At 50.1% G+C, this 17709-nt stretch overlaps 1 protein-coding gene across 1 annotated transcript; it reads left to right on the top strand.

Moving 5' to 3' along the window:
• The first annotated feature begins 6576 nt into the window (after window positions 1-6576).
• PCDH8 (protocadherin 8) lies at window positions 6577-17126 on the top strand. The gene is made up of 3 exons (XM_089511061.1): window positions 6577-9200; window positions 10429-10636; window positions 15592-17126. Exons 1-3 carry the CDS (start codon window positions 6585-6587, stop codon window positions 15963-15965), a joined length of 3198 nt encoding a protein of 1065 aa, XP_089367187.1. The 5' UTR covers window positions 6577-6584; the 3' UTR covers window positions 15966-17126.
• The last annotated feature ends 583 nt before the right edge of the window (window positions 17127-17709 follow it).

The following is a 17709-nucleotide window of genomic DNA, read 5'->3' as shown; positions in this document are numbered from 1 at the left end:
CCCCACTTGCCAGCTCCAGTCATTGGCAATGCATATTTGGTGCTATAGAAAGGTCAGGAGGCTGCAGTCAGAGGGTGGAAAAACTATGGACCTCAGCAGGACCTTCTATATGCAATGGGGCTGAGAAATGAGTGGGGCCCTGCATAATGTACTCATTTGCTTCTTCCAGTGGTTGGCTGTGAAATTTAGCTTCAAGACCTTGAGACTGTCTCTTCTCCTCCACACCCAGTGTTGAGACCAGAACTGGTAGGATTTTCGTAGTAACCACATATTCCAAAAGTCTGCTTTTGGAATAGCCAAGTAGGCTGGGGATTCTGGGAATCCTAATCCAAAAGGCAGGTGTGCCCACCCACCATCCACCACCCGCAGCTGGCAGTTGGACAAGGCTTCTTTTCAACAAAAAAGGAAGGGAGCACATACCCTCCTTGCCAAGCTCTGCTCACTTGGCTGGTAGGTGGGAAAAGGCTAATCTCCCAGTGGCCATGATTTTTTTATTTTCATCCCAGTAAAAAGTTGTAGGTTTCCTCAAAGGTTTCTCCCTTGTCGGTTCCCACCCACCCCCTCCTGTCTGGCCTATGAGCCACTACTAACTCCAGCTAATAAGATGTGATTCTTATTAAACCCTGTTTATTAAAATCCTCCTGTTAAAATCAATGAGACTGAAATTAGCTTGGAGAGAAGAGACCATCCCTGTGTACTAGCTTCAGTCTGAGAAACATCATTGGATTTCAAATCTATATTGTAGCTGGATAGGCTGATTCGAGAGAGCCAACGTGGTGTGGTGGCTTGAGCATTGTACTACAGACCAGGATTCGAATCCTGGCTCAGCCATAGAAACCCACTGGATAATGTTGGACAAGTCGCATCCTCTCAGCCTCAGGGGGCTGCAATGAAGAAGCTTGCCAAGAAAACCCTGTGGTAGGGTTGCTTTAGGATTGCTGTTAGTCAGATATGACTTGAAAGCACACAAGAAGAAGCTGGATTCAAAAAGGCCTCCAAGAAATAACTCATGGCACGATGAGACTATATCTTTTACTGGACATATGTCCTGCATTATGCATTCTTAAAACTTTTGATCTCAGTGGCCAAACCAAAAATGCCACCTTTGAATTTGGAGTATTGATGTTGAAGGAGGACTAGTAGTGTCACTGCTAGAATTTCTTCTACAAGTCTTAGAAATGTTCCTTTTTTAAACACAAATATAAAAAAATCCTCTTGACTTGGTTGTGAGGTGCTGCTGGGAAGGAACCTTCCCGTGTGTTTTGAGTCCTTCCTGATAAGCCAGCTATCTCCATCTGGAATGAGTCTTATTCCGTTTTGCAAATGTCCCACTTTGTGTTGAAACCCATTTGGGAGGAGACATTACAACCTGGTTAAGGCTCAGGTGCTGAGTAGATGCATTATTCATCCAGAATAACTGAAGGAACCACCTGGCTTTGTAAAAATGCCTCCTGGGGGCCTCCAAGAACCTGGTTTGGCACCGCTTTAACTGCCCTGGCTCAAGGCTATGGAATTCTGGGAGTTGGGAGTTTGTTGTGGGGCCCAGAATGGAAACAAACTGAGTGCGCCTGGACCCACTGTTTGCATGCTCTGCCTCAGGAGTCAAACCGGTGCTGGGTTCAGCCTTTTCTATGGGGCAGCATCAGAACGAAAGGGGCTCCTAGGTTGTGGAGCGAATGAGAAAAAGGGAACAGGAAGCCTTGCAGGTGGAGGGCAGGCCAGAAGAAGGGCCAGGAAAAGGAGAGGGGTGCAATGGGGAGAGGATTAATTCATGGTATTCATGATTGAATGGCAGGTGTGGAGAGATCACACACACACACACACACAGAGACAGACAACAGACATATTCCCCTAGAAAGTGTGTAGGAGAGACACAGATATCCTTTACTTTCCTGGATTTCTACTAAGAACACTATTAACATGTGCGTGTGTGTATCTATATATATTCCCCTAGAAAGTGTGTAGGAGGGACAGAGATACCCCTTCTGCTTTCCTGGATTTCTCTTAAGAACACTATTAACATATATGTATCTCTCTGTGTGTGTTTGTGTGTGTGTGTGTGTGTGTACACTTCCCCCCAAGAAAGTGTGTAGGAGGGACACAGATACCCCCTTAACTTTCTTGGATTTCTATTAAGAACACTATTAGCATATATGTATCTGTGTGTGTGTCTGATGTATATACACGTTTCCTCTAGAAAGTGTGTAGGAGAGACACAGATACCCTTTACTTTCCTGAATTTCTATGAACACAGTTAATGTGTGTGTGTACGTATACACAGACACACATATATATATATACATACATACACTTTTCCCCTAGAAAGTGTGTAGGAGGGACACAGATACACCTTTACTTTCCTGGATTTCTATGAAGAACACAGTTAATTTGTGTGTGTGTATGTACACACACACACACACACACTTTCCCCCTAGAAAGTGTCTAGGAGGGACACAGAGACCCCCTTTCCTTCTCTATGAAAGAACTGCAAGGGGTCTTGGGGGGGCTCATCCAAAGCAGAGGCACCTTCCTCCCCCCCCCCTCTCTTTCTTTCTTTCTCTCTTTCTTTCTTTCTCTCTCTTGGGGCCCTGGAGACAGGCCGCCTTTCCCCGCCATCTAATCCTAATTAAAAGGCCATTACATGGCGTGTCGGCCTTGCTGTGGAGACAGAGGGCTAATCCTCTTATGGCTGGGCTGAGGGCTCCTCTTCCTCCTCCTCTTTGGAGGGAAAGGCCCCCATTGTGGGTGCCTTGGAAGGGGAGCCCCTTAATCCCTCCCCGTGTGACTGCCCTAGTCTCTCTGCATCTGGAGCCTTGGCTGCCAGGAGGACCATTAAGTCCCCCATGAGAGCTTTTGTTGGGCCCAGAAAAGATGAGCCTCCATTCTTCCCAGCCTTCTCCCTTTGTGGCTCCTCTCTTAAATCCTTTCTCCATAATCCAGGGCTGAGGGGTGGCAAGGCCTCCCTCCAGGGCCCTGCTCTGTCGGCCGAGGCCCTCGCTCCCCTCGCGTGCCAGCAGGCAAGGAGGCCGCCTCGCGTGCCAGGACAAGGCCGAAGTGAAAAAATGGAGGCAAGGGAGGATGGAGGCAAGGAAGGAGGCAGGCCCAAAGCATCAACCTGGCCTGGGCTCAGGAAGGGCATCTGCTTGTGGGGGATTCAGAGTGAACATGAACTTCACGTGCAAGATTCGATTTCAGAATCGAGTTATAATGCAGTCTGAATGGCCCCCCTGGGGGAGAAGAAGACACCTCTCCTTCCTCCACTGCTCAGCATAGGCCCTGCAAAATCAAATCACACCCATGGCCTTATTACAGTGTTGCCAACAAGCCTAGAAGATATAGTCCCCAATATTTATTATTATTATTATTATTATTATTATTATTATTATTCAGTCAAAATCCCCAGAAAGAAATTAACTGCATTCAAATCCCAGGGATTCCTTAATAATAAGAGTCCAGCCATCAAGCCCCAGGCCTCAGTGTTTGTTGGGAGGAAAGGGGCTGCCTGCCTCATGGCTGACCTGGAATCATATTATTATTATTATTATTATTATTATTATTATTTATATAGTGCTGCAGATTTACACAGTGTTGTACATGCAAACAATAAAATCATAGAATCCTAGAGTTGGAAGAGATCTCAAGGGCGCTCCAGTCCAACCCCATTCTGCCATGCAGGAATTCCCACTCAAAGCATCCCTGACAGATGGCCATCCAGCCTCTGTTTAAAGACCTCTAAGGAAGGAGACTCCACTGCACTCAGTGTGTTCCACTGTCAGACAGCCCTCTGAGGCTGAGAGAGTGTGACTTGCCCAAGGTCACCCAGTGGGTGGTATGGCCGAGCTGGGAATCGAACCCTGGTCCCCAGAGTTGGAGTCCAAGATTCAAACTACTATGCCAGGCAGACTCCTGTCCAGTACACATAGAGAGAGAGAACACACCAAGAACAAATGGTTTAGGCTCCCTCCTTCACCTGCCAAAGATAGATAGATGATAGATAGATAGATAGATAGATAGATAGATAGATAGATAGATAGGATGCCTTGGGCCTATTGTTTGGAAGTTCTCAAATCACTGTCCCCAGAAACAGGGGCAGGAAGCTGAAGTTGGTTACTACTAACTTACTCCCCTTTCCTACCCAGTGCTTTACTTGGGCGAAAACTGGGCCTTCCCACCAGGGGGCGCCTGAGATCAACTGCACAGTCACACACTCTCAGCCCCAGAAAACCTCGTCCTTTAAGCCCTGGGAAACTACTTGAAGGCACCGCAACAACAATACTGAAACTTCCTTGCCCTCCAAAAACCTTCAAGCTAGCCTTTGGCCACATCCGCAGTGCAGAAACGATGCGCCTTGACACCACTTTAACTGCCTGGGAGCAATGCTATGGGATCCTGGGGAATGCAGTTTGCTGTGGCACCAGAGAGGAACCACAACAGGTTGCCTTTCCTGCTCTGAGGGGGGGGGGGGAGGTTACATTTGATCCCACAAGTGATCCATTGCAATGTCTTGTTTAGTCCTGATCAGGGGCTGCCCTCCTGCACAAGCTCACATAGGGGGAGAAAGTGCCCCTGAGAGCAGAGGGCCTGAGGGAGAGGTTGGGTGTAAAACAGCCACCAGTGAAACAAAATCCCTGTTGGGGGTGCTTTGAGAGAGAGTTCCTGCATGGAAAGGGCTTGGACTGGATGGCCCTTGGGGTCTCTTCCAACTCTACAATGATTTCTATGCCATTTGTCAGTGCACTGAAGCACTCCCTGGCAACCTTACCAACTAGGGTTTTCCTGGCAAGGTTTCTTCAGTGGGGGCTTGGCATTGGCCTCTTGGGCTGAGAGAGTGTGGCTTGCTCAAGGACACTCACGTCAAGCATCTGAGGAAGCAGATTGAAGCCTAGGAAAGCTCCTGCTGCCGACTTCTTTCTTTCAGTCCGTCTCAAAGGTGCTGCGAGAAGACCTCTCTCTGTGCTGATCCCAGAGACTAACACGGCTATGTCTTTGGATTGTGTCCCTCGGGTTCCTAGCCCAAAACATTCAGAGGCAGTAGGGTAGTGATTCAATAGTAGCTACGAATCAGGGACACTACGATGTTCCCTGTGGGCTCTTGATGGGCTGAGCACCAACTCTCCCCTCCCCTCAGCCACCCTGGTTGAGAAGATGGGAGTTGTAGTCCAACATGGGCACTAGACTGGGACCGGCCCTTTGGAGGATGGCATGGGGAGTGTGGCCAGCATTGGCTTAATGATGCCAATGCAAAAGAGGCTTGGATCCAAGGTCTGCCCAGCATTCTTTCCTCCTGCCCCTACTCCTCTTTCCCCGACGGCAGATGGCTTTGTCTTGCCAAGGTCCGTGCCAGGCTTCAGCTTCCCGCTGAGGTTTTGTTCCCCTGGAAGGCGGCTCCTTTTGGCTTCCCAGAGAGAGAGGACAAAAAGCAAATCCCCTCCGAGGGGCTGCGAAGGCGGAGGGGGGGAGAAGGGGGGGGATATCACAGGCATTTCTCTTCCCCCTTCGCCCCCTCATTCCCTTCCTCCGAAGCCCCCTTTGTGCCCTTGATCCAGGAGGGCAGGGAAGGGGCTCCTGATCCCGATCCTCCCCTCTTAGACCCCCCTTCCTTCCTCCCTTCCCTGGCCTTTGTCGCCTGTCACCAGGAAGAACACAGAGGGAAGGGCTGGACGCCGGAATGAGGGCTAGCGAGGAGGAGGAGGAGGAGGAGGAGGAGGAGGAGTCTTTGGGGGAGAGCGTCGCCCTCCAAACCCGCCGGAATCCTGAGCCCATCCGCACTGCAGGAATAACCCGGTTCGGCGCCGCTTTCACCGCCTTGACTCGAATGTCCTGGGAAGGGTCGTCCCTTGGGGCACCACCAGCATCGAGTCAGGGAGGTTGAAGCGGCGTCAAAACCGGGTTATTCCTGCAATGCGGATGCAGCCCCGGCTCTTATCTCCTTTCTTTCCTTCTCCCTTTCCCTCCTTCCCTTTGCTGCACAGGAAAACCTCCTCGATGGAAGGAAGGAAGGAAGGAAGGAAGGAAGGAAGGAAGGAAGGAGACTTTGTAGGATCAGAACCAGGAGGAAGAAGAGGAAAGTGGTTTTTAATACATCCTCCTCTTGCCTCTTTTGTCGCAGCAGTTCTTTCAGCCTGGACGGCCGCCTCCCCGCAGAGCCTTAGAAAAGCCCCGATCCCAACCTAAAGGCTTGGGGTGGAGGGGACCCCTATTTCTTCTCCCCGATCGGGAGGGAGAAGGGGGGACCCCTCCCCAGAAGAGCCAAGGGACACAAGAAGGGCGACACTCCCCTTCTTCTCCCCCGCCGCCCCGTCTGTCCCACATCTCTCCCACTCTCTTGATTTCAGTCTGAAAAGGCATTTTGGGGCGGGGTCCGGGGAAGAGAGAGAGAGGAGGGGAGGCTGCCATAGGCTGGAGGTCCACTCTCATTTGCATATCGGCGCCTATAAAAGACTCTCCGGAGGGGCCGCGCCGCTTTAAAAGCGGGGAGCGGAGGGAAGAGAAGGAGACGGTTGTTTGGAAGCAGCGGCGGCGGCGGCTGGGGCTCCGGTTCCTTCCCCTCCCGACTTGTCCCTGGTGCCCTCCCCTTCCCAGCCATGGAGCGGGCCAGCCCCTGCCCCTCGAGGGCCCTGCTCTTCTTCTGGCTCCTCTCCTCCTCCGCTTTAGGGAAGACCATCCGCTACCACACTTACGAGGAGGAGCCCCCGGGGACTGTCATCGGAACCTTAGCCGACGAGATGCCCTCCGACTCCGGGGAGCGGACTTTCCGGCTGATGAAGCCGTCGGGGAACGGGTCTCTGGTGCTGGTGCGGGAGAGGGACGGGCAGCTGAGCCTGGGGCCGGAGAGGCTGGACCGGGAGCAGCTGTGCGGCCAGGCGGAGGGCCCTTGCCTGCTGGCCTTCGACGTGGTGAGCTTGGGGGGCAGCGTGGCCTCGTCCTACCGCCTGCTCCACGTCGAAGTGGAGGTGAGGGACGTGAACGACCACGCTCCCCGCTTCCCTCAGTCGGTGCTGGCGCTGGAGGTCTCGGAGAGCGCCGCCCCGGGCACCCGCCTCCCTTTGGCCTTGGCTTTCGACCCGGACGCCGGCACCAACGGCATCCAGAGCTTCGCCGTCTCGCCCAACCGACACTTCGGCCTCGAAGCCCAAAGCCGCGCCGACGGCCTGAAGTGCGCCGAGCTGGTGCTCCTGACCGAGCTGGACCGGGAAACCGAGGCCGCCTACCGCCTGGAGCTGGTGGCCAAAGACGGCGGGAGCCCAGCCCGATCGGGCACCGCCACCGTCTCGGTCCGCGTCCTCGACGCCAACGACAACGCGCCCTCCTTCCCCCGCGGAGGCTCCCTTCTCACCGTCGAGCTGCCCGAGGACGCGGCCCCCGGTTCGCTGCTCCTGGAGCTGGAGGCCTCCGACCCGGACGAAGGGGCCAACGGGCAGCTCCGCTACTCCTGGGGCAGCCAGGTCTCCGTCGAGGCCCGGCGCCTCTTCGCTTTGGACCCGCTCTCCGGGCGCCTCACCCTCCGCGGCGCCGTCGACTACGAGCTCCAGCGGGCTTACGAGCTGGACGTCCAGGCCTCGGACCGCGGGGCCAGCCCTTTGGCCGCCTCTTGCAAAGTGGTCGTCCGTCTCCTCGACGTCAACGACAACGCCCCGGCTTTGGCCATCACCGCCCTGCGGCCCCCGACGGAGGAGGACAACGAGGAAGAAGAGGAGGAGGAAGAAGAAGAAGAAGAAGCCCTCGAGGGGGCGACAGTGGCTTATGTGAGCGAGGCGGCCCCCGCGGAGAGTTTGGTGGCCCTGGTCAGCACCTCCGACAGCGACGCCGGCGCCAACGGCCAGGTCCGCTGCTCCCTACTCCTCTCCCCCGACGGCAGCAGCAGCAGCAGCGGAGAGCCATCTGCCCCCTTTGCCCTCCACCGGGCCTACGATGCCAGCTACGTGGTGCTGACCACCGGCCCTTTGGACCGAGAGCGCCGCCCCGAGTACAACCTGACGGTGGTGGCTGAGGATCTAGGCTCCCCGCCGTCCAGGACCCTCCGCCGCCTGACGGTCCGCCTCTCGGACGAGAACGACAACCCACCCCGCTTCTCCCGGCCTCGCTTCGAGGTGGCGTTGGCCGAGAACAACCCTCCGGGGGCCTCCTTGGCCACCCTCAGCGCCCACGACCCAGATTTAGGCTCCAACGCCCGCCTGGCTTACCGGCTCCTGCCGCCCCCCGACGGTCAGATCCTGGGGGCCCCTCTGGGCACTTTTTTGTCGGTGGACGCGGCCACGGGGGCCCTCTACGCCCTTCGCGCCTTCGACCGCGAGCGGCTCCCGTTCCTGGACCTCACTGTCCGCGCCACCGACGGAGGGCAGCCCCCGCTCCACGCCGACGCCCCGCTCCGGATCCGGATCCTCGACGTGAACGACAACGCGCCCGCCGTGGTCCAGCCGCCCCTCCGCAACGGGTCCTTGGAGGTCCTGGTCCCCGGCAAAGCCCCCCGGGGCTCCACGGTGGCCCGCATCCAGGCCCGCGACGCCGACGAAGGAGCCAACGCCGAGCTCAGCTTCGCCCTCCTCGACGACATGGACCGCAAGGCATCGGAGGAGGAGGAAGAGGAGGCTCTGGAGCTGTTCGCCGTCGATGAACGGACGGGGGAAATCGTGCTGACCGGCAGCCTCTCCGGGGCGCCCCTGGGCCACGTCTACCGCCTCCTGCTGAGAGTAGCCGACCACGGACAGCCCCCGATGGCCACCTCCGTCCCCCTCCGCTTTGTGGTGGCCACCTCCTGGCCCTCCTCCGTCGAGCGGGAGGCAGGCAGCAAAGCCCGAGGGGAGTTCAAGGAGTTGGCATCGTCCTCCTCCTCGTCGTCTTCAGGGGTGCAGTGGGACACCCCTCTGATCGTCATCGCGGTGCTGGCTGGGAGCTGCACCCTCCTCCTGGCCGCCATCATCACCATCGCCACCACCTGCAAGAGGAGGAGGAGGAGGAGGAGGAAGGGCAAGGACGCCCAGGAGGTGGAGGACACCCTCGACGGCCCACCTCGCCTCGACCTGGAGGGCTCCCCCGGCAAGGGCTTCCCCGAGGCCCCCTCTTCCCCGCCCTTCCCCAGCAAGGCCGCCCCGTCCAGCGAGGACCTCACTCCGGCCGCTTCCGACGGCAGCAGCAGCAGCAGCGCTGTCCCCGGCCTCTACGACGCCCAGAACCGCCTCCGAGGAGCCAACGGGGCTGAAGTAGGTGGAAGGGAGGAGGAGGGGGGTCCGGCTTTTCCCTGCCTGGAGGGAGGGGGATGCCCACAAGCCTCCTCAGACCAGGATTTTGGTCCCTTCACTAGGCCCCCCTCATAGAGGCCATCCAGTCCAACCCCCTTCTGCCATGCAGGAACTCTCCATCAACTTTGGTTTTTGGCAGCACCCTTGCCTTCTCCCTCAATGACCACCCATCATTAAAAATTAACATAGAATCATAGAATTGCAAGTTGGAAGTGATCCCAAGGGCCATCCAGTCCAACCCCATTCTGCCATGCAGGAACTCTCCATCAAAGCATCCCCGACAGATGGCCATCCAGCCTCTGCTTGAAGACCTCCAAGGAAGAAGACTCCACTACACTCCGAGGAAGGAGTGTGTTCCACTGCCGAACAGCCCTTACTGTCAGGAATTCCTCCTAATGTTGAGGTGGAATCTCTTTTCCTGAAGATTGCATCCAAAGACCCTCCAAGGGTCAGCCCAATGGTTGCTTCTGACATAGCCCCCTCCTCTCCTTTCTAAGGTGAGCCTTCCCTGAGGTTTCCTGGACCAGGTTTCATTAGAGGAGGTTTGCCATTGCCTTCCCTGAGAGGGCTGGGAGGGTGTGGGGGGCAGGAATCAAACCCAGGTCTCCAGTCTAAATGCCACACAGAGTGCCTATTGCATGATATGCAGTGTGCCTTTTAGGGCAACAATACTACAGTGGAATACACTCCCTCAGAGAGTGGTGGAGTCTCCCTCCTTGGAGGTCTTTAAACAGAGGCTGGATGGCCATCTGTCAGGGATGCTTTGATGGAGAGTTCCTGCATGGCAGAATGGGGTTGGACTGGATGGCCCTTGCGGTCTCTTCCAACTCTATGATTCTATGATTCTACTAAGGTGAACCTGTCACACATTTTTCTTGGCCAGATTTGTTTGGTGGGGGGTGTGCCTTTACCTTCCTCTGAGGCTGAGAGAGTGTGACTTGCCCAAGGTCACCCAGTGAGTTTCCCCAGCCAAACTGGGGATCGAACCCAGATCTCCAGAGCCATGTCACATAACCCACCACTACTAGGCAAATTAATGTGGTGTAAATCCAAGAATTTATACATCCCATGCTTTTATTGCTCCTGTCATTGCATTTCCTTTGCCTCTGACTGTGTTGCTCCTTCTTGTCTCTGTTTCTCCTTCACCGCTACTCCCCCTGCATCTCTCCGTCCTCCTTCCCTCCTCCAGCCTTACACCTCTAATCCTAGCTATAGCAAAGAGCCGGTGCCCCCCATGGCCATCTGGAAGGGCCACTCCTTCAACACCATCTCCGGCAGAGAAGCGGACAAATTCAGTGGCAAGGACAGCGGCAAAGGTGACAGCGACTTCAATGACAGCGATTCCGACATCAGCGGAGATGCCCTGAAGAAGGACCTCATCACCCACATGCAGAATGGTAAGGGTGCCCCCACCCGCCCCACGCCCCACACCTTCACCTTGGGTTCCTGGGGGGAGCCTTCAGGTGGATGGAGCTGGGATGTTTAGCCTGGAGAAGAGAAGGTTAAGAGGTGATATGATAGCCCTGTTTAAATATTTTAAGGGATGTCATGTTGAGGAAGGAGCAAGCTTGTTTTCTGCTGCTCCAGAGAACAGGACCTGGAGCAATGGATGCAAGCTCCAGCAAAAGAGATTCCACCTCAACATTAGGAGGAACTTCCTGACAGTAAGGACTGTTCACAGTGGAACACACTCCTTCCTTGGAGAGTGGAAGAGTCTCCTTCCTTAGAGGTCTTTAAACAGAGGCTGGATGGCCATCTGTCGGGGATGCTTTGTTTGAGAGTTCCTGCATGGCAGAATGGGGTTGGACTGGATAGCCCTTGGTGTCTCTTCCAATTCTATGATTCTATGCTCCAGAAACACACTGCAGAAGACCTCCACAGTTCAAGACTCTGCTGTTTGTGGGAGCCACCTCCATTCTAAGGGATCTGGGATCATGTTCAGCTATGAACACCCAGTTACCTGAAGTCAGCCTTAGTGGCTGTTGTAGGTCCCTGCTTCCTTATTTTAAAGTAAGTGCAGGCTGGCCTGATCCGCTTGTCCAAACCTCCCCCCATCCCCAGCCCTTTCCCCCTTTAAATTGGCCTTTTCTGTCAGGAAAAAACAGGGAGGGGACATTTATTGATACCAGTTGATTCCTTTTGTTCTCAGCTCCCACAGGGAAAGGGATGAATGCAAAGGGGGAAATACTGGTGGTGGTGGTGGGGGTGTTAATAATAATAATAATAATAATAATAATAATAATAATAATAATAAGATTTATTTATATTCTGCCTTTTCCTTGCGGAATTAAGGAATCAAGGAATTTAAGCCTCTCCTGTCTGCACACTATAGTCCTGATTTTTGCATCTTGTGAGCCACCTTGGGTCCCTTTCTGGAAGAAAGGTGGCGCTAAAATGAAATAAACAAATATATAAAATACAAATTGGTGTGGTTAAAAGATTTCAAGGTACATCCACACCAGAAAGTTGAAGAAACAGATCCTTCCTGAACCTAAATAGGTCATTCTTATAGTGCCCAATGCAACTGGGTTGAATTATGCTCATCTCAGCCCTTGGAGGTAGACCAAGGTGAGAGAGCTTAATGGGTGGGTAGTTTTCCATGGTTTTTCATATGCAGGCCACTGCACCCCACCGGCTGCTCTTAGAATCATAGAGTTGGAAGAGACACCAAGGGCCATCCAGTCCAACCCCATTCTGCCATGCAGGAACTCTCTGTCAGGAAGCTCTTCCTAATGTTGAGGTGGAATCTCTTTTCCCACAGCTTCCATCCATTGTTTTGGGTCATACTCTCTGGAGCAGCAGAAGCTTGCTCCCTCCTCAATATGACTTCCCTTCAAATATTTAAACAGGGCTGTCATATCTTCTCTTCTCCAGGCTAAACATCCCCAGCTCCCTGAGTCTTTGCTCATAGGGCATGGTGGCATCCTTGGGTCAGGGTGGCATGTTTGTTTTCTGCAGCCTGCTGGTTTCTCCACCAGATGAAAGATGAAGGAATTCCTGGGCTCCTATACAGTGGGCCCTTGGTATCCACTGGGGTTTGGTTCCAGGACCCCCATGGATAACAAAATCCGTGGATGTTCATGTCCCATTCAATACAATGGCATAGCAAAATGGTGTCCCTTATATAAAATGGAAAAATCAAGGTTTGATATTGAAATTTATACTTTTTTTGAATATTTTCAAGCCGTGGATGCTTGAATCTGTGTATATGTCTCAACAAACCCAACTTGAAAACCAAAATTAAAACACCTACAGTTCTGATTATTTTAGCTCAATCCTTTCCTAACCTAATGCCATGCAGATGTGTTGGACAACAAATATGTGCTTCTACACATTTACGTATGTGTATATCCCTTCAAGTCAATTGTTGATTTATGGCAACTCCATTAATTTCATGGGATTTTCTTAGGCAAGGAATACCCAGAGGTGGGTTTCCCTTTGCCTTCCTTTGAAATACAGCCTACAGCTCCTGGTATTTAAGCCGGGTGTTCTCTAGCTCAGTGCATTTAGAGGCTCCTGGATTGCGGGAAGAGTTTCATGTGATTGATTCCAGGATGCAAATGTTGGATTTCTGCACACACAATTCCATGCCACCTGCTCTTTGTATCTTTTTATGCAAGATTACATTGATATGTCTATAATTGACTCTGAGCTAGTTCACTACTGGAGCCAATATTCTGTCATGGGAATTCAGCAAACCTCTCACCAGATGGCCATCTCCTGATGGGTGGGTGATGGAATTTGCCCTGCATTATCAGGACTTGGCCATTATACATCTGTGTCTTTCCATGGGTGAGCTATGTAAATCACAAGTGTTTTTGTCACAAAAGTGGGCTGAGGTGTTTGTGGAAACACTACCATAGCTGTGATAAAGAATACAGGATTGTTTTTTTAACCATTCAGAGACCACACAATAAGTAAATTTGTATGTAAGCACTTTAGAAATTGTTATCTAAGCCAAGAGCTTCGTGGACATGGTTAATTTTTCCTCCAGACCAATTAAGCAGTAATAGTTCAGTTTAATCAACATAATCCCATAGACAGAAATTGATTAGTACAGCTTAGTCCTGTATACTCCTTTGTAGCTTAAGCACTTTTATTTCATTGATTTCAACAGGAGAGTTAAGCTTGTGCTGAACTATTGAAATCAGCAGAGTTTTTACAAAGCTTGCCTTGACCAGGCCCATCTTTAGGATGAAGCTTTAATTTGAAAATGCTTCAGTATAACTGGCATCAATTTGTTTTGAGCAAAGGCTACTGTGATTTATGCCCGCAGTCAGCAAAGCTGCTTAACTAAAAACAAATGATATTTTACTAATGCAGTTATTAATTAAATCTGCATAATACCTATTTTAGCCAATCTCACCCCCTCCAGATGGGCCAGGCTATACATTCAGCATAAATGGTCAGCATGGAATGATGGGACCAGTAGTCCAGAAAATATCATCTGGACTGATCTAAACCCTTGCTCAGTGCAGGAATCTGCTGTGAAGGATGGAACTGCAGCACTCATGGCATGTGGCCATTTTAGCTTTTGCTTAAATACCTCCAGCAAAGAAGAGCCACCATTTTGCAAGGCAGACTGTATCTACTAACAGGAAATTTCTCCTACGGTTGAGTTGAAGTCTGCTTTTCTGCACTTTCCCATTGGTTCTTGTCTTACCTGCTGGAGCAAAAGAAAACCATTCTACTCTGTCTTCTACATAACAACTTTTTGGATATGTCTCACATTCCTTAAAAATAAATTTTTAAACCATTTTAAAGAGCGTTGGACTGGATGAGCTCTTCCAACTCTATGATTAAAAAAAAAGTTGCCTGCCTAATTGGATATGCCATTTTAACTGGTTAAATGTTTCAGATTGACTAAGCCGATCAGTTCATCGGTTCATGTAAAAACGTATCGCCACTTAGGCTGGGACACGTCTTGTTTTGTTCCATTGTCTATTTAAATCTACTGGATTGTTAAGCATCCTGTCAGGTAAAAGTTGGTTAAAGGTAATCTAATCTACACATTCTGCTTCCAACTGTTGGATGCCTAACACCAGTGGCGTCCCTAAGGTTGGCGTCACCCCCCCATTGACCTCCACCCATTTCACACCATACAGAATCCTTAGTAGTGCTTTTTTGCACTAATGTTACTCATAAATTTTATTTCCCATATACCGCTGAATGTAATGCTAATAGTTGTAACATTAAAAAAAATGAACAGCTTCATTTATATACCACTCCATACTGAACTAACAATATCTGAGTGGTGTACAACTGTAAGCTAATTGCCCCCAACAATCTGGGTACTCATTTTAGCAACCTTGGAAAGATGCAAGCCTGAGTCAAGCTTGAGCCCTTTCGCTGGTGTTGAAATTGCAACCTTATGATTTTGAGGGAGTGGCTCCATTACATGCATTTAATCACTGCACCACCAGGGCTCCTCAAACAATGAGCAAAATTAAAATGATATCTTCAAATTACAGTATCATATTCACAATCTAAATATATTTGCATATACTGTACATAGTGAAGATTTGGTTAAAATGTGATGTTTTTAAAGAAAATGTAAAAAGAATAAAAATTGTAAAAAAAATCCCAATTTTAAAAAAATAATGATTTGAACTTTTGATTTAAAAAAATTCTGGGGCCTCTCCTCTCCCACTGAGCTTCAGCCCACTCCCACCATCTCTTAAAGCACTTCAAAGGGAAGCAGATGAATGCCACAGCCCGTTTCTGCCAAAAGGTAGGTGTTTGAGGAGCAGTGGTGTCTCACACACACCCCTTGGGTGTCACCTGGTGCAATCCTCAACCCCAGCACCCCTCTAGTCTGAACAGTCAATGGGAGAGGGTAGTTACTCTGAAAGTGTCTACATTTATAGCAATAGCAAGTACATTTCTATACTGTTTATCAGTATATGTAAGCACTCCCTACAAAGTGTAAAATAATTTCCCCCAACAAGCTGGGTACTCATTTTAGCAACCAATGGAAGGATGCCAGGCTGAGTCAACCCTGAACCTCTGGCTGGTATTGAACTCACAGCCTTGTGGTTTATGAACGAATAGCTGCAGTACAGGCATTTAACCACTGCGTCACCAGGACTCCTACTGGCTTTTAAGTTACAGACTGGACTTCTTGTTCTTACACACCTAATGATTGAGCCAAAAGAGCATCACAAAGGAACATGTGTAGCTTTTCTGGACCTAAAGGCCAGAGAATTAAGGAGGTACTTTTTTCCTAGATAAACATAAGGACTGTCAAGAAAAGGTGCTCCCTGTTGCTGCCAAACTGTATTCTCACTGTTCTGCATACCGCATGTCCATATTTACAAGTTATCACTTTTTGTTGTTTATATTTTTTTTCTAGGTTTGTGGGCTTGTACTGCTGAATGCAAGATCCTAGGCCACTCCGACCGATGCTGGAGTCCTTCCTGTGGTCGCCCCAACACACATGCCGCCCCCCACCCAAAGACCCAGCTCTCCACTTTCTGCAAGAGCACCTCACTGCCAAGGGACTCCCTTCGCCGAGACAATTTTTACCAGGCACAGTTGCCAAAGACTGTGGGACTTCAGAGTGTCTATGAGAAAGTCTTGCACAGGGATTATGACAGGACAATGACATTGCTGTCTCCTCCCCATCCAGGGAGACTGCCAGACCTCCAAGAGATCTCAGTACCCCTATACCAGGCCCCCTCTACTCGCTATTTAGGGCCTCCACCAGAGACCAGTCAGAAAGTCTAACTGCCTCCCGGCGCTTGACTTGAGCTCAGGCCCCCAGATCTCAGGCCAGAGAAATAACTTGAGAAACTGGTGTCAGGCCCTGGAAACCTGAATTTCTCAAATGATGCATTCACTGGGGATGTTTTCTCTCCCCCACCCACCTACCTTCTGCATTTTGCGGTTTTGTTGAAGAGGACAGTGACTCTGAGCATGTGCAAAGTGTCTTTCACATGGTTTTGTGACCATAACCAGCTCCAACAGGCCTCCAAGTTTACAGGAAAAGTCTTTGCATCTTAACACCTCTCTTTTAGAAAGATTATAAACACTGCTTCCATTCTGAGCTCCCCCATCCCAACTCCAGCATGCACCTACATAAATGCACACGGATCATTTCCAAGAGTTCTTAAATTATTGACCAGGTTCAGTGTACAAAGAATAAGCAAAATGTGCCTTAATTTATAGACATGTGTTTATGTATGCATGCATGTATGCATACAAATATATATGCACACATAGTCCTGGACATACACACATAGCTAGGTGTGTGTATGGAAGCCTATGTGTGTTTGCGTATGCACGTATATGCACACATACACATGTGCACACAGAAGTACATGCATAACCATGTATGTATATGTGGGCAGGTTTGTATAGATAGATAGATAGATATATATGGTGTGTTAAAGAAGTTGTTGGGAAAGATTTCCAATTACGTTGGTACTGTTTGATATTTGCAAACAAAACTCTTTGTAGTTAATGTAATTTTTATGAAATGTGCAGTATTTAATTTTTTTTCTATGTTGCTCTTTCGCTTCACCCATGGCCTGCCTTTTTGTAGTGTTTTTTTTAACCTGTATATCATGTAATGTAATGTTTGTATATAAAGAAATTTCATTCTATTTTTATATAATAAAACCTTGGGGAAGGGGGACCAGAAATTCTTGCCAAAGGAAGTGTCTGAAAGACATGCTCAGAAGAAAAAGAACACTGAATCCTTTAGGAATCACTAAAAAAGAACTTTCACAGATTAATGATAGGTTACTTAAGCAGCTTGCTTGTATGGGAAAGACTGCCTTGCCAAATGTGAATTGTGTTTCTGGAGTCCATGGTCAGTTTGAAACTAATTGTGGTTTAATTATTCTGTGTCACTTGTATAAACACTAATAAAGGACATGTTAAGTGTTGAAGGGGCTCAAATGGTATTGTCATGATTACAGACCTGTGCAGGTAACACAACAGACAACATTTGAACTAAAAATAAGGATAGCTTCAGAGGAAGCATAGGTTTTCCACCTGAAAATTTGATTCCTGAGAAGGTCATAACACCCTGGAGAAAAATGCACAGGAGACATCTCCAGCTTTTTCCAGCTGACAGGCATATCTGGCATTTTGACAATGTCTTATGGATACCATTACATAACGGCCCATTCACCTGACCACAAAACAGTACAGTGAAACATGAACTGGTGAGTCTGAAAGACTTGCCAAAGAACCTGAATACTGTACATGGCAGAGGTGGAATCAGAGCCCCAAACACAAACTCAACTCTTTGAAGCCATATCCCATTTATCCAGCAGAATCCATTTCAGAGAAATGGACAACTACTTGGTAAAGGCATCCACCAACTTCCCTGAATGCATGGTGGAGGTGGAAAGGTAAAGGTAGACCCTTGACATGAATGTCTAGTCATAACCGACTGTAGGAGGGCGGTGCTCATTTCCATTTCTAAGCTGAAGAGCCAGCGTTGTCCAAGGACTGCTCTGGT

Source organism: Sceloporus occidentalis, unplaced genomic scaffold (assembly GCF_023333645.1).
Source record: "Sceloporus occidentalis isolate IW3139 unplaced genomic scaffold, rSceOcc1.0.p SCAF_2, whole genome shotgun sequence".
Classification (NCBI taxonomy): domain Eukaryota; kingdom Metazoa; phylum Chordata; class Lepidosauria; order Squamata; family Phrynosomatidae; genus Sceloporus; species Sceloporus occidentalis.
This window is presented reverse-complemented; position numbering and strand designations above follow the sequence as displayed.